This window comes from Capricornis sumatraensis, unplaced genomic scaffold, assembly GCF_032405125.1.
Source record: "Capricornis sumatraensis isolate serow.1 unplaced genomic scaffold, serow.2 scaffold13, whole genome shotgun sequence".
Lineage (NCBI taxonomy): Eukaryota > Metazoa > Chordata > Mammalia > Artiodactyla > Bovidae > Capricornis > Capricornis sumatraensis.
Genome location: NW_027184624.1, coordinates 1,683,546 through 1,704,640, shown reverse-complemented (window position 1 = coordinate 1,704,640; position 21,095 = coordinate 1,683,546). Strand labels below are relative to the sequence as shown.

The following is a 21,095-nucleotide window of genomic DNA, read 5'->3' as shown; positions in this document are numbered from 1 at the left end:
AAACGAGGACAAGCTTTCCCAAAACAAAACAGAACCCAAACAAACAAACATTAAAAAACAAAACTGTTTTTTCTTCCCCTCCAGCTATGCAGCTGCAAATTAGCATCATCTGCGTTTCATTCCTTTTCTTTTGCAATACTAGCTACCCGCCTATAATAAACAGACCTTGTGCTCAGGGGAGAATTTACTTCCCCATCCAGTAAAAACGAAGTTCCTTATTTTCACTAACAATAAACGCCGTCTCCAATCAATATCCACCCTCCCTGGGGAGACCAGACACTCCTCTCTCGCCATCTCCCACTGCAGGCCTGACACCCCACATCCCAGAAATCGCCCCACTTTTCAAGCCCCTGCTGCACCGGTCGCGAGGCTCTGGGGGGAAGTGAAAGAGATCCAGGGTGCGGCGTGCACACCAGCACAAGCCCATCAGTGAGCCCCCGGTGCCTCCGCCGGCCGGGGTCTCGCGAAGGCGGAAGGGGAGCGGCGAGCCCCGCGCCACCCCCACTTACCCACTTTGTCTTTCCCGTACATGTGCCCAGCCACCTGATGCGAGAGAGGCACGCAGCCGTTGAGGAAGCGGAGCCTGCCGCCCGCCGGCTTCGGAGTGCCCTCGGGGGCGGTCTCGCTCGCCGGTGGGGTCCGCATTTCTGGGGGGCCAGGCGCCTCAAGCCGGAGAGGGGATGGCGGCTCCGTTGCCATAACGGAGAGCCGAGGCGGCAGCAGCCGCGATAGCAGGGGAAAAAATAGGGCGGAGGGAGAGCGCTCCGTAGGACCCGAGGGTCGCTCAGGCTCGGCCGCGAGGAGGCCCGGGGGTTCCTGCGGCTGGTGCCCGCTGTGGCCCGGGGAGGGGGCCCATGACGCCGCGGAGGCGCAGGCGCTCCCCTGCCCAATTTTCCGCTCGGGGCGGCTCTAGGTTTCCGCTTCTCTGCCGCCGCGGCTGCCGATCCCGGCGCAGCCCTGGAGACAGATCCAAGGACAAGAGCAGCGGCGGCGGCGGCGGCGCCTCGCGCTCCCCGGGGCCTTGACGGCGACGACAGCCCCACCTCCCGCGCCCCCGCCCCCTCCCGCCGTCCTCCAGTCCCCTTAGCTGCCGCGCGCGCGTCAGCGCCGCTTGCACGGCCGCCTCCGCCGCTAGCTTCCTACTGCGCGACTCGCCGCTACTGAGCATGCCCAGAGGCCGCCCGACGGGACCCCCCGAGGCGGGGCGCGCGCTTGGCGCTGCCCGGGCGAGCGGAAGGACCTGGAAGGGGCGAGCACGAGCGGAGCTTTTCTCATCCACACCCGATGGGCCTTTTTGGTGCAGCCCTGGCTGTTACTTCATTCATTTAGTACGCGCTTCAGCGCGTCCCCGGCTTAAAGACGTCTGGTTCTTGCAGTTGTAAGAGGCAGTCAGTCACTCGTTAAGAGTTGGGAGGCAGAAGCGTTGCCCTGGGTAGCTTGGGAGACCGCCTTTTACCGCAATCACCTTCCTCCAACTCCCCGCTCCGGAAAGATACAATAGGAGTAAAACCAGGCAGCCTTCGAAACACCCTTTAAGTAATCCTATCCTCCTCACCAAATTGGTGCCTTTAAACAACTTATAACAAGTTATAAACAACTTATTCAAAAAATTTTGAAACCGACACTAATTTCAGACTGTAGAAGATAGGAAATAATCTTAATTTTTTTTTAAGTGAGTACGTTTTTTAAAAGAAATGAGCAGGCTTTTTTTTTTTTTTTCCTGTCTCTCTCTCCCACTGCACCCTTAACCCAAGTTCCAAGATGCTCCATAGATGGAGAACTGTGTCGAAATCAGGGGGGGGAAATGGGGGGGGGCGGGGAGCAGTGCACACCGGGAGCGAGGGCGAGATTCTGGGATGGGACACCACAGTTGGTTCCTGTGTTTGGCATTTCAAATGAAAACTGGACCTGGCCTTACAGGTACCAGACTAAGCAAGAAACTTGGGAGTGAAATCTTAGATATCCGAATATGGCAAGTGTTATATCAGCACATACAATCTGCCCTCATAAATCCGCAAACCTGGGAGAGACATAAAACCTGGCCCGGACTCTATTCCAAAGGTGGGTCCGCTGGGCTCCAGGACCAAGCCCCTCAGGATTGCGCAAACTCAGTTGCTACCTCTCTCGGTCTCTCCCTCCTCCCTCCTCTTGCGGCTGTCAAAATCCGTACTCAACACTTCCTAAAGGTCCGGGACTCAGCTCCGCGCATGCTCAGTATCAGCCCGGGTGCTTAATACACACGTGCTGACGGCCAGTCGCTGCGCCTGCGCGGTAGCTGCCTGGAGTCAGTGCCCTTAGGACGTACGCCTGTCGCACCTTGACTCCTGCTGTCCGCGAGAGCCGGTTTGTGCTCAGTGTCCTGTGCACACCCTTGCAAGCGTCGGCGCCATGAGTATGACTTCCAGCGTACGAGGTGAAGTGGGGCATGGGAGTGGGTGCGGCTGTCGGCCTGCGCACTGGTTGCAGCTGCTTGGACTGATACTGCTGCCGTGCGTTCCCGCCAGTCCTGTAACCTTGAAATACAGAAGGGCAAAAGCTCCGCGGGCCTGCAGGCTCCCCGGGCCGCATGGGGCAAGGGGGTGAGATCAGGCTACGATCGCGGGGCATAAGTGCCATGGGGGCCATGCAGGTATCTCCCCAGGTGTAGACCTCGTTTCCCCTAGCTAGCTAAACCCTAAATCCTAATGAGCCCGCTACGCTGCTAGCTTTTCTTGTTCTCCCCTGAAACTCCTCTCTGTTAGGTCACAAGACTTGGGGAAAAAGGAAAGGTAAAAACAAAAGCAAAAAAAAAAAAACTTCCCCCGTCTCAAGGTTTAAATCACCGTAGAGCGAAAACGTGGATTTCCTGCAGCTCTCAAGCGAGGCATGACTAATCACATTTTAGTTTTGCACATTTTTTTTTGAAAGGAAGAAACCCAATCCGAGGTCTTCAGTTTTACCAGTTTGTTTCCCCCCCCCCCCTTTTTTTTTCAATTATGCCTCTAGCATCTGGCGCTCGGTGGCGGTAGTCCTGGAGCGAGGATTAAAAAACAGCTCGTTTCACGTTTCTCAGCCTTGCTTCCCTAGTGCTGGTACCCAGCTTTCTGAAATGTTACTTCAGAGAAGGTCCGATTAAAATTAAGGGACTTTCTAGAAGTCAATTAATATGGAGCTTCACTTTATAGCAACTCTTAGTGGTAGTATAATTGTTAATATAATAGTGTATACCCGCTGCGTGATAGAAGTGATCTTTGCCCAGATATAAAACACCACACCTCAAGGTTTGGTTCCCTGTAAAAGTAGTTAGGTAAAAAGATTGTCCAGAAGTTAATTTAAAATAGCCTTATTGATTCATGTATTGCCAGATTCTATAACAGATCCCTGGTAACTTGTGCCCTAATTTTGTAATAGATTCTATAAATTGGAAAATTGACTTGTAGCCAAAAGTTACCTAACTGAATGAGAGTGATAATGCATGACCTTTTTAAGTTACTAATGCAGTATATAAGAGCTGGTTATTTGCACAACTTATTTTCAAGTTTTGAAAGTTTTTATTTCACCTAAAAGCATAAAGATTGTTGTGAGGACTATGAGGAGGGGCCCAAAGCCTTTGTAAATCACCTCTACGGGTGCCTTCTTCCACAAATACTGTGGTGTGGCAAGGGACAGATCCATTTAGATCTCAAATTCTTCTACTCTGTTTTTAAACCAAACCTGTTCATTGCTATAGATTGAAAATCAGCTTAAATCTTTTGATTTGGGGGAGGATGATCATGTCTTTTCTCAGTTAAGTAAGTGAATTATATATATATGTTTTATAGTTTGTGTATATATTATATTGTTATAAAGGGAATAGGATGGTGTTTGGCACTGGACGGAGGAGCCTTGTGGGCTACAGTCCATGGGGTCACAAAAGAGTCAGACACTACTTAGCAACTAAACCCACCGTAACAACAAAGCACAATATAAATAAATGTTAAATAAAAAATTAAAGGATGTGTATATGCATGCAGAATTCTTATTTATATTCAGGTAAAAAAATAATGGGTGGGAGACTTCCTTGAGGGTCTGGTGTTTAGGACTCGGAACAGATGGAGTAGCAAATCTCTTAGAGAAAAGCTTCATCTAAATTATTTCATCTGATTGATGATTGTCATTTACAGCTTTATTGCTACTTCTGTTTTAGGTATTCCTTTGGAAAAGGTGTGTGAATTCATTACGTATTCTAATGTATTGTCTATAGTTATAAGATAAAGTCAAGCATTTATCTGCTGATACTTTTTAAGTTGACCTATCTTTATACTTAGTAGTGTCTCTTATAATAGTAAGCTTCTGGGGTGGCTCAGATGGTAAAGAATCCGCCTGCAATTCAGGAGACCTGTGTTTGATCCCAGGGTGGGGAAGATCCCCTAGAAAAGAAAATGGCAACCCACTCCAGTATTCTTGCCTGGAGAATTCCATGGACAAAAGAGCCTGGCAGGCTACAGTCTGTGGGGTTGCAAAGAGTCAGACACGACTGAGCAACTGTCACTCACTTCCAATGCAGGGGTCCTGGGATCCGTCCTTGGTCCGGGAACTAAGATCCTATATGCCACTCGCCTCACCCAAAAATTAAATAAATAAATTACAATAAGAATAATAAAATAAATTTTAAAAAAATAATGGTTGCGCTAGAAATAAGATGAATGAAAATCAGGTCAGGACATGAATCTGGTAGAGGCAATGAGGATGAATAATTGGAATTGTAATCCAACAATCGCAGTCAGAGAGATGGCTTTTGGTACCCACTTTTTTTTCCTTCCTGATGTATAATTGACATTCTTATACCAAACTTACTTTCTATGTAATGTTTGTGAGTGTGTGTTTGTATGTGTGCTCAGTCATGTCCAATTCTTTGGGACCCCATGGACTATAGCTTGATAGACTTCTCTGTCCATGAAATTTTCCAGGCAAGAATATGGGGGTGGGTTGTCATTTCCTACTCCAGGAGATCTTCCAGACCCAGGGATTGAACCCAAGACTCTTGCATCTCCTGTATTAGCAGGCAGATTTCTTTATCACTAGTGCCACCTGAAAAGCCCCTTTTTATAGGACACCAAATATTTATTGCAGTTTTAGAAACTATAAGAAACATTAAGCAGCTTTCACTGCTACAGAGTCCCCATTCTCGAATGACTCTTCCTCATACCCAATAGATGACTTCTAGGAAGTTTACTAAACTTCTTGCTCCTCTGTATCTCTAAAACTCACTGAATCTGCTCTCATCTTTAATTTAATCCCTTTCCTTCTACTTTACTCTCAAGGTATAAAATAGGTGTTAGGCTGTCTGCCTTGTGCTTTGTTATGTAACCCAAACCCTGAGCACTACAATGGAGGTGGTGGTTTAGTTACCAAGTGGTATCTGACTTTTTGGGACCCCATGGACTGTAGCCCTCCAGACTCCTCTGTCCATGGGATTTTCTAGGCAAGAATACTGGAGTGGTTGCCATTTCCTTCTCCAGGGAATCTTTCCAATCTTGCTCTCCTATGTTGCAAGGGGATTTTTTACCCGCTGAACCATCAAGGAAGCCACCACCACTACAATGCATGTAACCAAAACTAATCCTCTGTTATATCGTTGTCTCTTTTATTGAAACTAACTATGATTTTCCATTCCATTTAATCTCAACATATAAAAATACTGCTTGGGTTCAATAAATTTATCAAGTCATTTAAAGGATTTGTTTTTTATCTGAGAAGGAATGTGCAGATCATACTGCAAATAAAGGAGATAGCTCCTATAGGTTATAAGCAATAAATAATGAAGGGACTTGGGAGCTATCGATGAAACGAAATTGATAGAGAATTGATATTTGTTGGAGCTGAGTGAGGGTAAGTGGGAGTTCATTACACTATTTTCTGTGTTGATCTGAAGCGTTCCATAATGAAGTTTTATTTTTAATCTCAGGAAGTATTTGAATTCCACTCTTTGATGCTGAAGGATAAGATAAGGCCAAAGAGAAGTCATTTTTGTGAGAGCAATGTGATAGTAGTATAGACAGACGCAGTAGCAAATTCAAATTAGGAATCTGTTACATCTTTTTATTGAACTAACATTGGACACTGCCTGTACACTTGTCCTGGAAAGAAAAACATTACCAGGCATAGCCTACAGATCTGAGGTAGACCCAAGAAAGGCAGAGATTTAAGCACAGCTCCCCTCCCCCTCTCCTGAGGTGGAGGGTACATTCTGATTCCATGGCAGTTGACACTGGATAGGAGAGGACAGTTTGGGGCTGAAAAGAGGCTAAAGGAAAAGAAGCAGGGTGAGATTTCTGTCTTGGGTTAAAGCAAATGATTCCCACAGTAAAGAAAATTTAAGAAATGAGTTATAAATGAGGGTGTGGGATTTGGGAACAAGTTGATGTTTTCTATATCTGTAATTAATACTAAGAAAACCAAAGAATATATACAAAGAATGTAAGCCAAGGGAAAAGTAAGAAAGGGAAGGATTATTTAGAAATGTATTTTTTTGTATTTTCTATATTGGCATATGTGATAATTGTATGGATAGAAAGCATGGTTAAGCAAAGGAAGCATTTGATCTAACTATAGGACTACTGTGCATTGAGAGAGGCATACAAAAAAGGGAAGTAAGGATAACTAGAAGAGGCAGAAATAAAGCTCAGGATATTTCTGGACCCCAGTTTTGAAAGAATGTCTGAAAGGTGCCAACTGAAATCTCTTTAGAAATTAGGTCTTGATAAAATCCCTTGTTTACCCTGAGATTGTGTCTGTTCTTCATAGATGTATACACTGTCAAGAACTAAATGTTAGGGTTTTGCTTATTGCTTTTATCTGTTTACTGTCTTGGGTTTTCAATTCTTTGTCCATTGTAATTGTTGACTTTGGAATCCATCATTATTCTCATCTATCTCCATATAGTTTCCTTTTCTCTCTTTTCCCTAGAGTTGCCAGTGGCATCCATAGCTTTTTGCCAGAAAGACTGATTCAGGCTGCAGTAATGAAATGATAAAACAGCAACATTTTTCTTATTCTGGGAACTTTTATATTTGTCTGTAATTAGGTTAGAGAATTAAAATTTGGGAAGGAGGGAGGGATGGAAGTTGTTTTCTTAAGACCTTATCTGACTCTGATTCTATCAAACTCATTGGAGCAAATGCAAAGCCATTTCCCTAGCACACATATGGTGCCGTGAAATTTATGTACTGTCATAAGTGACCCTCCTTGGGTTAGGGTAACAGAGTACATGTTTTGAGACAAATTAATCCTAGCCAGTTGCAGATGTTTTCAATCTCAGACATTTATATAATATGTAAGCACCATTAAAACATATATGTTAGCAATACTTCAAATTGCACCTCCAAAGTAAGTAGTAACTAAGATCAACAGCATTTAGGGAATTATTTTATTTCAGTCTTTTGGCTGTTTGCCGCTTTTAAGTCTGCCTTAAGGATTCAGCATTCAGAAGACGTAATTGAATATATACCTTTGAAGCTCTATGTTAGCCCAGTTTGTGATGGGTAATTAGCTATTCAGAGTGGCTTTCCCTTAGCTAAGAAGTGGATTCCCATACCTCCTGACATTTTGTCTAGGGAATTCCATGATTGAAAAAATGCATCAGAAACGAAGATCTTGAATCAAACTAGAAATCAGAGCTAGTGTCAGCCCTGCTTGGAGTTGCCACAGAATGATACTATGAAGCAGGTAAAATTCAAGGCAGGGAATTCCCCAGCAATCCAGAGGTTAGGACTCCATGCCTTTATTGCCATGGGCCTGGGTTCAATCCCTAGTCAGGAAACTAAGATCCCATAAGATGTACAGTGGCACCAAAAACAAAAAATCTATAACCTTTATCACTGAGGAAAAAAATAACATTTGTAATAAAGAAATAAATTTTTGAAAAATGTTTGATTAATGAAACATAGCATTCAAGACAAATCTATACAAGGCGTGTAGCTGAAAATATCTTTCAATGAGGCCAAAGGTTTGAAGCTATCAAATGACTTATTAACTTTTTGCAGTCATGCAGCACATGGGAAGGGTATAAAGTTAATGTTTGTTCTAGGGGATTATAGCAGAGAGGAATAGAAGGGTTACGTTGCCAGAAAAACAAACTAAATTTTTTCGCAGAGAAAAATACTGTGGTTGAAAACAGGAGCCAAGGAACATGCTAATTAGAAACACTTGATAAAAACTAAATTATTAAACAAGCTAGAAGGGAAGACTAAGATAAAAGGAACTAAGTGTGAGAATGGTTATTTCCTTCCATTAGAGTTTTGTAAGAATGAGCTCCAGTTTTATGTAAGGTACAATTAGATTCAATGATTACTCACATTAGTACAATAAGAAATTTGACTCAGTAGTGCAAGTAAGCCATACAGTTAATTATTCATTTTATGTTTTTATTTGGCTTTGGAATGTGTTTTTTGTACTTATCTCTCTAGGGCTTTATTTGATAGTCTGGGAACTTATTTCAAACACTGAGAAGATCTGACTCAGGAAATGCTGGGACGCAGTCCAGTGTGTTTATCCTGACCCCTGTTCAACTTCTTCCTGCAGTCCACTCCATGCTGGGACTAGACAACTCTCCTCTGAGGCTGAGGCTAACCAGACTATGCAGCACCCTCTTCTCTCCACAATTCTCTGGAACTGGGGTAGTTGTTAAGTGCTTGGATTTCCAAAGGATCCTTAAAAAGCTACTTTAAAAAAAGAACAAATAGATGGCCTATTAGTCAAACAAATAATTGGGCAGGAAAATGTCTTTTTTTTTTAGTTAATTTTTTTTTTTTTTTTTATAACACTGAACCATTTTGTATTGGGGTTTAAAATGTTGTGATAGTTTCAGGTGAATAGTGAAAGGACTCAGCCATACAAACAGTCGTTAAATTTAAAATGAATTTGTGGAGAATTCACATCATTCACTAGTGGATCATGTAAATTTAGAATTTATTAAAGGAGAATCTAACTGTAATTATATTATGTTTTCTATGAAATTAGTATATTCTGGTTCTTATTTTAATGAGACACTTTGAAATTAAAAAAAAAAATTTGCGTGACTTTGAATGTTTAATATTAAGGCTTGGTTTAATTTTGTCCTTTCTTGCTTTTTCTTTGGATTGCATTTCTCTTTGAGGTTATTCCTTTTTAAATGACTATAGGACCTACTATTTAAATGAATCACTTTGTTAACATAATCACCTCCTGATAGTAAGAGGGATAAGAGGTTCTTGTTTGTAATCTGAATTTTTATGGCCTTATTTGTAATCTGGATTTCATTATGTATGAGGTTTTTTTGCCTTTTTTTTAAGCAATAGATATGTGCAGGCTCACTAATTTAACTAACATCACTCAATAGAAAATATACAATTGCCTCAGTAAGGGCTGGGGAAAGTTTTAACAAGGGACTACTACACCAGTGTGTTCTGATCATTTTGTTAACGTTAAAAACCTTTGACTGTTGGGATACTTAATACTCAAAACTTGCATTTCCTGAACGTTCTTGTTAGATTATAAGTATGCGTTTTGGTTTTGATAATTATTCCTGTTTTCCTTCCCTACTCTAGTTGAATGGATCGCAGCTGTTACCATTGCTGCTGGAACAGCTGCAATTGGTTATCTAGCTTACAAAAGATTTTATGTTAAAGATCATCGCAACAAATCTATGGTAAACCCTCACATCCAGAAAGACAACCCCAAGGTAGTACATGCTTTTGACATGGAGGATTTGGGAGATAAAGCCGTGTACTGCCGTTGTTGGAGGTCCAAAAAGGTAAGAGAAACAAGTCCTTTATGTCAATGTCATTTTTAATGTAACATTCCTTTTTAAACTATCTTGTCAAGCTGGCATCGTCATGAATTGTTAAGATCTGTTCTTTGGGCTTCCCTGGTGTCTCAATCGGTAAAGAATCCACCTGCAATGTAGGAGACCTGGAGTCCTTGGATCGGGATGATCCCTTGGAGAAGGAAATGGCAAACCCATTCCAGTATTCTTGCCTGGAAAGTCCCATGGACGGAGGAGTCTGGTGGGCTGCAGTCCATAGGGTCTCAAGAATCAGACACAGCTTAGCAACTACACCACCACCACCACCATCCTTTCTTCTTTTCTTTCTCTTTTTAATGGAATCTCTATTTTCTGTGTACTCTTCAGGAATATATTTACTGAAATGTATAACCACCACGCAATAAAGTTACATCACAGCCTTGTTGAGTCAGGTGAATGTAACCATATTCTTTGCCAAAGAAGAGGGAAAAATTCCTTTGCTTATGTTTAGAATTTCTTCCCCAAGTGTGTCTTAGTGTCCCCTATCCCAGGAAAAGGAGTATGCAGCCTAAATAAAAAGAGAAACAAAAAATTAAAATAATAAATAAATGCAAAGAGAAATAGGTCTTTTTTTTTTTTTTTTTTTTTTCCTCCTCTTGGGATTTCAAGCTCCTGGATTCTAGGATAAGTTTTGGAGATATCTAGAAATTCACCTGAAACTATCACAACATTGTTTATTAATCAGCTAGTAGCTCTGTTGGTAAAGAATCCTCCTGCAATGCAAGAGACCTGGATTCGATTCCTGGGTCAGAAAGATCCCCTGGAGAAGGGATAGGCTACCCATTCCAGTATTCTTTTGCGTCTCTTGTGGCTCAGCTGGTAAAGAATCTACCTACAATTTAGGAGACCTGGGTTCAATCCTTGGGTTGGGAAGATCCCCTGGAGAAGGAGGGAAAGGCTACTACCCACTCCAATGTTCTGGCCTGGAGAATTCCATGGACTATATAGTCCATGGGGTCGCAAAGAGTCAGACATGACTGAGTCTTTATTTTATACCTCAATAGAAAATGAAAGTTTTTTTTTTTTTTTAATAAATAAAAATTAACTGCTAGTTTAAAAAAAGAAATATCAAGAGAAACTATGAGAAAATTGCCCCTGAAGATTTCTTACCTAGTACATATGGACTGACCCTGTATCCTAAGCTTTCTTTAAGCTGCAACTCCTATATTTAAATATCTAACACAAGATTTTTTTGTATCTTTTTTTCTTTTGTGAGAATTGCATTTTATCAAGTTCCATTTGGAAGTATGCCTGTGATACATGCAGCTTCTAGATAGTGATGACAGCTAGTGATCTAAAGATGGTAAAATGTTCTTCTAAGGTCATCTTGAAAAGCTTCATACATTGAATGACTTTAGAATTTCTGGTATATTTAGAGAAATACAATGACATACTGTGTGTACTGCCACTATTTAGCATTTAAATAAAATAGATTTGATACTATGAGGCCTAAGAACATAGACAACAAAAATGATGTATCTATTTCTGAAAGCATGTTGTATTCGGGACCTCATCCCACAGTGGAAATCTATTATCACAAATTACATGTTACAGATAAGGAAGAAGTCACATACCAGGTACTAGAAAGCAATCCTACTTACCCCCTTCTCTGGCTGCGGTTGATGTTGTATAATCCAGTGATGACAGACCACTTAGATTAAGAATTTAGTAATATCTTTAGAAATTTCTTTTTTTTTTTTATTTTTATTTTTACTTTATTTTACTTTACAATACTGTATTAATTTTGCCATACATTGACATGAATCCTAAGTCCAGAGTTGTATTGGTCCTTTAGTCAATGATCTAAAATAGTTCATTTAGTTTCTATTACTAGATACATGCATGAGAACACTTAAAATAGTGAAACAGCAGGTGTCATAGATGTGTATAGTTGGTGCACTATGAGTGCTTTAAATAAAAGAAAGAGCTTGTTACACTGTGGGCTCAAATTTTCTGGAAAGGCATAGTGATATCCATAGGAGTTCAATTGCCCCCTGGGAAGATGAATCAATGAAGACTCTACTCTGATCCTTGTACCTCCTTCCTCAAAAGAATAAGTCCGAATCAAAAATCTTAAGTACCAAGGAAACAGTTCACCTCAAACTGGGACTTGAACCCATGTGCAGGGTCTCGAACACAGCCAGAACCCTGCTTGGGACTGTAGCCCATGTGGTGGGGACTGGAACCCAGCTTTCCATTGATCTTATATGGAGGCTTAAGTTCTAGTGGAAGTTGACTTGTTTGCCATCTTGGACCTTTTTGGTTCTAATCGGTTTATGTCATGTCCTTGGGCTACATCATTCTTTTAAAGATTGTGCCCTGCGCCCTTCCCTCCTGTTTCATCTTCGAAAGGAGTTTGCCTCCCAACATGGGGGAGCACCCTGTCAGGGAGTTCAGACATAAAGTTATACTTAAACCAGAGTGCTCACTGTGGGAATGAAGAAAAATGAACAGATATATGAAACATTTTGAAGGAAGGATTAGCCAGTGAAGGAAGGATTAACTGTGAATGATTTGTGTGGAAGATTGAGGGAGGAAAACTGAAGCTCACTGAAGTGTCTTGCTTAAGATAGGATTGTAGGGTTAGATGAGATGGTGCCATCAATGGAAATAAGAAATTCGGAGTGAATGGCTGATTTTTCAGGACACCAATGAAAATTGCAATATCAAAAGTGACATTGAGGTGACATTTGAATAGAAACATACAGCAGTCTGAAGTGTGGGACTAAAGTTGAGGCATCAGGGTTGGAGATAGCAATCAGCAGAACTGTGAGTCAAGAATAGGAATGCAGCAGATCCTTGGTACAGATAAAAATCAAGGAAGGGCTAAGTAAGAAATCTTTGGAGAATTTTCTGTGTCTTCTAAAAAGGAAAAAGAGTCAAAAAAGGAGATGAAATGGACACCAGAGTTAAATGAAAACTAAGAATATCGTGGCTTCAGAGTGAAAAAGGGAAAAGTTTCAAAGAAGATTTTGTTATGAACATCAGTGTGTGCAAAAGACAAGGAGGTGAATAGACTGTTAAACTAAGACTGTGAGGTAAAGCAATTAGGCAATTGACCTTTTGGCATCATTTGAACAGAATAATTAGAATAGGAGCTGTGTCCAAGTTGGTTACAGTATGAATGTATAAATATGACACTGCATGGAAAAAAAAAGAAATACGATGACTGCTTGAGTGAAGCCAAGAGTGTTTGCTTTGGTTGGGTGTTTGGACTGCAAGGAGATCAAACCAGTTGATCCTAAAGGAAATCAACCCTCAAGATTCATTTGAAAGATGGATGCTGAAACTGAAGCTGCAATACTTTGGCTACCTTATGCAAAGATGCAGCTCATTGGAATTAACCCTGATACTGGGAAAGACTGAAGGCAAAAGGAGAAAGGTGTGGCATAGGATGAGATGGTTAGATAGTATCACCAACTCAATGGACATGAACTTGAGCAAACTCCAGGAGATGGTGAAGGACAGGAGCCTGGCATGCTGCAGTCCATGGGGTCACAAAGAGTCTGACATGACTAAGCAACTGAACTACAGCAACAAAGGGTCAATAAAGCAAATATGGGCTTTTACAAACTAAGATCTCAAGTATTTCAGGAAAAATCACAAATGAACACAAGCTAATGGTTTAAATGTTTCCATTTTCTCAATGTCTTCTTTCTTTTTAGGCTTGTCTTTTATGTCATTATTAATCCTCTTTGCATCTATGATTTGTCAGTTCTGAATTTTCACTGAAGCTTGGGCACTTTTTATTCTCACATGAGTGGATTCAGAGATCACTTTGAATGCTTTTCAAATTAGTGGATGTGCTTGTTCTCCAGAAATTTTTGAAAACTCCACACATTCCTGAGGTTCTTTAAGGTTGTCACACAGGTGCCAAGTCATATATTTACATGTCTATGCACAGAAGGCCTATAATTGATAACTTTGATTAGATGCCTATATTGAGTTTACATTCAGTAGTTTTTCTTCATATAAACCAGTTGTTTTTATAATATTAATAATATAACAAAATTTAAGCTCCTATCCAAAAAAAAAGTTTCATGTGATATAAACTAATTCAATTTTAATTCATTCTTTTTTTATCGAAGTATAGTCAATTTACAATATTGTGTAAGTTTCATTGTATATGTTTGGCTGTGTCCCTTTGCTGTTCACCTAAAACTACCATAACATTGCTTGTTAATTAGCTATACCCCAATACAAAATAAAAAGTTAAAAAAAAAATATTGTGTAAGTTTCAGGTGTACAGTGGAGTGATTCAGTTTGGTTTTTTTTTTTTTTTTGCGGATTATATTCCATTATAGGTTATTACAAGATATTGGATATTATTATATCCAATAATAATAATCCATATTGCTTATCTATTTTTTACATGTGGTAGTTTGTATCTGTTAATCCTATACTCTTAATTTGTCCATCTCCCCTCTAATTCATTCTTAAGATACAGTCACTAGTAACCTGTTTTGTGTTTCTAACATTTTGAGTAGTTTTCTCAGACCTAATGAATCAGATCTCTTAGTCATGTTCGGAGAAGGCAATGGCACCCCACTCCAGTACTCTTGCCTAGAAAATCCCATGGATGGAGGAGCCTGGAAGGCTGCAGTCCATGGGGTTGCTAAGAGTCGGACACGACTGATCGACTTCACTTTCACTTTGCACTTTCATGCATTGGAGAAGGAAATGGCAACCCACTCCAGAGTTCTTGCCTGGAGAATCCCAGGGACAGGGGAGCCTGGTGGGCTGCCATCTATGGGGTCGCACAAAGTCGAACACGACTGAAGTGACTTAGCAGCAGCAACATGGTTCATTCCTCCTCTCTTCTCACCCACACCCCGCCCCCCTAGTGTGGCCTCTGCTCTTCAGAAACTAGCTTGTTTGATAGTATTTCACAAAAGGGCTATCCCTAAGTAAAGTGAGAGAAAAAGGAGCCAATACAAAGGAAATGATTAAAACAACTACAGGGAGAAATCCCATCTGAGACCATGGTGGGTTGAGAGACTGGAAGGAAACAAAAGGACAAGCAATGATTTGAGATTCGCCCTTAACAAGAAATAGTCTTTCAAAACAAGATGAGGGAACCTTGATATCAAAGGGAACAGTTTTCAGCAGTCTTACTAGATTCCCATCCCCTACACACCTCAAATAGGTTACATCATTTACTGAGTTATGTGGTGGCCATTGGGTAGGCAGGAGAAAGTTTGAACAAGGACCGAAGGAGAAAGCAGACTAAGAAATAAGGGGAAAGATGAGCCAGTTCATGTCAGTAGCTCAACTGAAATTGAAATGTAACTGGAGAATCATTTTCTTTCCTTTACAACTTCAGAATTTGAGTTGCAGTTTTTTGTTAGTGGTGAGTTTGTTTTTGTTTTGAGGAGCTGGGCTGTGATTATGGAAAGTCTCCATCCCATTAATGGTTAGAGGTGTGTTGCACTGACTCCCTTTCTTCACAGACACAATATTCTAAATATTGGTTACATTGCTTGCCCAATCCATATGAAGACAGTCTTGTAAAGTCTTAATTTTTTCTTATGTATTTTCCTATTATATCTACTATCTTATGCTTAACATTGCTAAAGTTAAGTACATAAGAATGATAGAAAATGTCATATTCTCTCTTGTAGTCTCAAAGATCTCATTGCTTTTACGTTCTTTCTCAACCAAAGCAAGTTCATTCCTCAGAACAATTTATGGTAATGAGCCAGATGGCCCCAGGCAGCCTCCTTGGAAATTATAATCCAAACTCTAATTAAAAATACAAAGTTTAGAGAAAGAAGATTCAATTTTTTTTTTAATTTTTGCAAGTAGAATAGATAATTCAAGGAGTATTTATTTACCTCTATGTTGAATCTCCCTAAAAACAGAAACAGCTTAATTTGGGATGTGAGAACCAACCATTAAGAAGAAACACATTTTGTGTTTTCTTATGAACATCCTACCAAGTCTGCTAACTTTCCAAGAGGAGAACAAGGATCTCTAGGGTTTTTTCCCCTAAACATTTATTCCCATCTCTTCTCCACACCCTGTCTTCTCTACTTGTAAAGCTGCTTAAGATTTGTAATTTTCTAATTGGGTTAACAAATGATAGGATATTTTCTGGACATACAGAGAAGGCAGCCAATTTAATTCTCAAAGTTTTCCCCAGGATTTGTTAATAAATAAACAGTGACATCTTAGAACAAATTTAGAATCATCTGTGAGCTAAACGTTTTCTCCTCATCAATTTTCTGATTCTTTTAAGTATTGATACTACATGAACTGAATTAAATATACCTTTTTTTTAAAAAAAATTTCAGCTCTTTGCTTGACATTTTTAACACATTTAAAATTTTAAATGAAAGAGGGCTAATAAAATTCGTTTTCATTGTATTATTATTTAATACAAAAACTGCTGTACTTCCTAGATTATGCTCGAAAGTATATATCCACCACATGTTTTCTTTCTCCTGCACAGAAAGGTAAAAAATGAAATAAGATACTTTCTGAAAAACACAAATATTGTCAGATAATTTGCCACTTGAATTTTTGTACCAATAATTACCATTCATTAGTTTATACTGTATTTAGATGTATGAGTTAATTTTAATAAATATATTTCATTAATACATATAGCACATTTTTATGAAATTGCTAACCCTTTCTTGAAATAACTCATTTTGGCTCTTTGTTGTTTGTTGGGAAAAAAAAAGTTTAATCTTTTCATCTTCTTAAAATAAGAAATCTCTAATGGATAAATATGACCAACCTAGATACCATATTGAAAAGCAGAGACATTACTTTGCCTACAAAGGTCCGTCTAGTCAAGGCTATGGTTTTTCCAGTGGTCATGTATGGATGTGAGAGTTGGACTGTAAAGAAAGCTGAGTGTCGAAGAATTGATGCTTTTGAACTGTGGTGTTGGAGAAGACTCTTGAGAGTCCCTTGGACTGCAAGGAGATCCCACCAGTCCATTCTGAAGGAGATCAGCCCTGGGATTTCTTTGGAAGGAATGATGCTAAAGCTGAAACTGCAGTACTTTGGCCACCTCATGCAAAGAGTTGACTCATTGGAAAAGACTCTGATGCTGGGGAGGATTGGGGGCAGGAGGAGAAGGGGACGACAGAGGATGAGATGACTGGATGGCATCACTGACTCGATGGACATGAGTCTGAGTGAACTCCGGGAGTTGGTGATGAACAGGGAGGCCTGGTATCCTGCGATTCATGGGGTCGCAAAGAGTCCGACATGACTGAGCGACTGAACTGAACTAATGGATAAATACAGAATGCCTAATCTTCACATGAAGTTTGGGAAATTATTCTGTCTAATATTAGGTAATATAGGAAGTACTATTAAAAGATGTATTGGCCTCTGAACAGAATGATTTTGAATCCTGAGTTTACATTTTAAAGGCATGCAGAGGTTTATATACTTAGAAAAAAAAAGCATAAAAGTTAATTAAGAAATAGCCAGGGTCTACTTAGTCACTCCTTTTTTCTGGAGGAGAAACAAAAGTGAAAGTCACTCAGTCGTGTCTGACTCTGTGACCCCATGGACTGTACAGTCCATGGAATTCTCCAGGCCAGAATACTGCGGTGAGTAGCTATTCCCTTCTCCAGGGAATCTTCCCAACTTAGGGATCAAACCCAGGTCTCCTGCATTGCAGGAGGATTCTTTACCAGCTGAACCACAAGGGAAGCCCTTTGGAGGAGGGGAGGAGTATAATTGATTTACAATGTTGTCTTAGTTTCAGGTGTACAGCAAAGTGAATCAGTTATACATATACGTATATCCACTCTAGTTTCTTTTCCTGTATACATTAACCAAATAGTTAACCTATTTTATATACAGTGTGTATATGTTAATCCCTATTTTTAAAATGGAGTTTTTTTTTTTTTTTTAACACTGCAAACCTTTTTTCTCACTGTAAAATCACCTGTGTTTGTATATTAAATATATGTCACTTTGAAATGCTGTTCTTTGCTTTGGAATACAGTTCCATTTGATTTTTATATGGCCTGTTTTGTCATCCATGCAAGAAAACCCTGAAAGCTTGAGTTCATCTTTTTCTACAAGGACTTGTTTGTAATATGAATATACTGTGCCACATCTTATTGACAGAAACAATTTAAATTTCATATATATCACATTTGTATTGCTACCCCAGGATAGATTTTACATCTAGAAATTTACAATATGATGATAACTTGAGTTTTTTTCAAGGTAGTTTTTAACTAATTTACTGCCTCTCAGAATTATATACAGATAGTAAAATTAAGATTGAACTTCTTTAACATCAACTGAATGTCACTTTAGTCTTTGACACATTTCATCAAGGTTAAAGATTATATACCATCATTGTCTAGTTTCAGGTACTGAAAATTATACTTCCTTGATGGAGTAATAAGGTGATCTTACTCTTCAGACCAAGACTCCTAGCACTTTACTCTTCTAAATAGGCTCCTTCAGTGGAAGAGTATACCTTATTCTAGAGTGAAGTTACATTCCAGACAAAAAGAATAAAACAAAGATTCTAGGTATCATCATTTGACATGAAATAAAAATAAAAGGTAAAATATAGAAGGAAAGAAAATAATTTACTGATAATTATAAAATCCTGAGAAACACCTAAAAACATTGTTGAATTCTTATTTTCATCATTTAACAATAAAGAGGATATACTTGCAAAAAACAAGTGATATACAGGCACACACACACAAATATATATTTATATATATGTGATATATATCAAGAATAGTCAGATATGAAAATATATACTTAATGCCTGTAAAACATATAAAGCAGAAATGTTCATATCAGAAAAATGCATGAGACCTGAGGATGAAGAACAGAAGAGAAATAAAATAGGACTTGGCCAAAAAATTCTCAAGTTTATTTGGAAGAATAAATAGGTAAAGGGTAAATTGGAAAGTTTTAACAAAGAAGAAATATGAAGGAAAACCAGCCCTACCTAATACTGAAGCAATTTTAAACACAGTCATTATCTCGTAATAGGCTGATGTTGTGGAACCTATAAATAAGCACTTTATATGTAGACTTAGTTTTGATAAAATTTTGAATGAATGTATAACAATTTGGGAGGCAATCACTTCTAATAATACTGAAGCGACAGATTCTTAAGTGCTGTTCTTAGAACAGCATTTTGCAAGTTGCACTCCACAGAACCTGATGATAATGGACATCAAAGAAGTGTTTGTAAATCCAGTCAGCCTAGGAAATTTGAGGTTAAAATTGTGTATCTGTGTGTGTTTTTATTGGAGAATAATTGCTTTACAATATTGTGTTGGTTCTGCCATACGTTAGTATAAATCAGCCACAGGTATACATATGTCCTTTCCCTCCTGAACCACCCCTCCCAACTCCCACCCCGTGTGTGTATGTTTTTAATAGTAGTTCCTCTTTAAAATAATAATATATGTTGTTAACCAAGAGAACTGTATATGTTTTTTGTATACGAAATGAAGCCAAATCAGAATATTTTGCAGGACTTCTTATTTTGCAGTGAGCTCTGGGGAAGCACCGTGTTAAATATTTAGTTTTGTCCCTTTTCCCCAATGTGAGATCTTGAAAACAAATGGAAATTTATCACATCTCCAGGAGAAAGAAGTCTCCATGATGGATGTTAACAAGGGAAATACTGGCTTATTTGTATGAAAGTACAGAAATTAAGGATATGAATAAATAAGCAAAATAAAAAGGGTTGGGGTGAAAAATTGCTATAAAGTTGATTAGCAAAAGGATAATGAACAGATTGATTTTGAACAAATTATGAACCTAAACTCTTTCCAGTAGATAGGTCAGGGATACAATTCACTAGAAAGGAAATATGACTAGTACATAAACATAAAAAAGGTTTTTCACATCCATAAGCAGATATCACAAATGGAAATGCAGTTAATGATCTGTGTTTTATCCACAAGTCAATTTCTTTCTCCTCCTTAGTGTGTACACTTTACGTATGCTCATTCAGAAAACCATCTCTAAGGTAGCCAAGAAAAATCTACTGAGTTATTGTGTTATATATGTGAATTAAGTGACACCCTACTCTGCCAAACATAATACTGATTTTGCAGTTAGACATTTCACATTCTTTCTCTTCCTAGTTCCCACTCTGTGATGGATCTCACACAAAACACAATGAAGAAACTGGAGACAACGTGGGACCTCTGATCATTAAGAAAAAAGACACTTAAATGGACACTTTTGATGCTGCAAACCAACTTGTCATGATGTTTCCTGATTGTTTAATTAGAATGACTACCACTTCCGTCTAATTCACCTCCCCTGGGTTCTAGATGTGTGGTAAACTGTAGCTTTCATATTCACGGCATTTGCCTTACATGTGGAACCATTGTGGTGCACATCTGTTGAAACAAAAAAGGAAAAACAAAAACCAATCTCATGGCCTGTGGGTTATTTTGGTCTTGTAAGGATCTGTTTCTTTACATTTAAAACTGACATTAGAATATAGTTGTATGTCAAAGTTAACGTATTAAATTATTCTCAAAATCATGTATGTGCAGATTGTACTTGTAAGTTTCAAAGAAGAATTAATCACCATTTAATATTACTTAGCCTAGAAAGTAAAATGGGTGTGATTAAAGCTACATTAATCTCCTAATAACAATCTAGGAAAAGCCTGTTATGACCTTGGTTTTTTCCTTGATCGTAGTACTGATATTAAGAAAATACAGTTTCTGGGTTTTCAATCAAAATGAATGTTAATTCTGCTTAATTATAAGTAGGCCAGGTCAGTAATAAAGGGACAGTAACTTCTTTGTATTCATCTTCCTGGAAATTTCATCAATCCATTAAGGAAACCAATAGTCAAAATTTAGATGAAAGTAATAAGAGATTTTAAGTTGTCATGAAGGATGTCTTAAAATGTTAGGTTCCAGAATTCTCACCAAGAAGTGGCAAGCACTTGAACTAGGGACACTGAAGGAATTGGAGCACATAATGCCAAGTCTCTTGAACACTAAACACACATCCTTGGCAGAAATGGTGATAATGAGGGTAGATCAAAGGCATGGGAAGATTTTTATTTCCTCATTCTCAATTACCAGGCATATGGTTACAAAAGAAACTATTTTGGAGAGAAACATAAGAATTACATCCTCTTTTAAGTTATATAATCTTAAAAGCAAAAATTTGAAGACAAGTTTTTCTTTATGTAATATTCTTCAAAGACAGACCAGTAACTTTGCATTTCATTGCTGATTTAGGAAAGAATATGAAAACTGAAGATATTTAGGAGCAATAAAATAATGAAGACAGGAATAGTATATAGGCAGAC

General features: G+C 39.0%; 2 protein-coding genes across 2 annotated transcripts in view; one reads left to right on the top strand and one right to left on the bottom strand.

Annotated features, from left to right (window-relative positions):
- The window catches only part of LOC138072381 (inositol polyphosphate multikinase), a 50,797-nt gene extending 50,098 nt beyond the window's left edge, over nt 1-699 (bottom strand). The window contains exon 1 of the mRNA XM_068963474.1: nt 510-699. Coding sequence (XP_068819575.1) covers nt 510-699 — 190 coding nt within the window. The remainder of the gene's footprint in view (nt 1-509) is intronic.
- A 1,604-nt stretch (nt 700-2,303) lies between these two features.
- On the top strand, nt 2,304-20,290 carry LOC138072378 (CDGSH iron-sulfur domain-containing protein 1). Its single transcript, XM_068963472.1, has 3 exons — nt 2,304-2,413; nt 9,546-9,751; nt 19,903-20,290. Exons 1-3 carry the CDS (start codon nt 2,389-2,391, stop codon nt 19,990-19,992), a joined length of 321 nt encoding a protein of 106 aa, XP_068819573.1. The 5' UTR covers nt 2,304-2,388; the 3' UTR covers nt 19,993-20,290.
- Nucleotides 20,291-21,095: the final 805 nt, after the last annotated feature.

Coding starts and splice junctions, on each gene's coding strand:
- LOC138072378 (XM_068963472.1), top strand. CDS start 2,389: ATGAGTATGACTTCCAGCGTACGAG. Junction 2,414..9,545: donor TATGACTTCCAGCGTACGAG/GTGAAGTGGGGC, acceptor TCCCTACTCTAG/TTGAATGGATCGCAGCTGTT. Junction 9,752..19,902: donor GTTGTTGGAGGTCCAAAAAG/GTAAGAGAAACA, acceptor TTCTCTTCCTAG/TTCCCACTCTGTGATGGATC.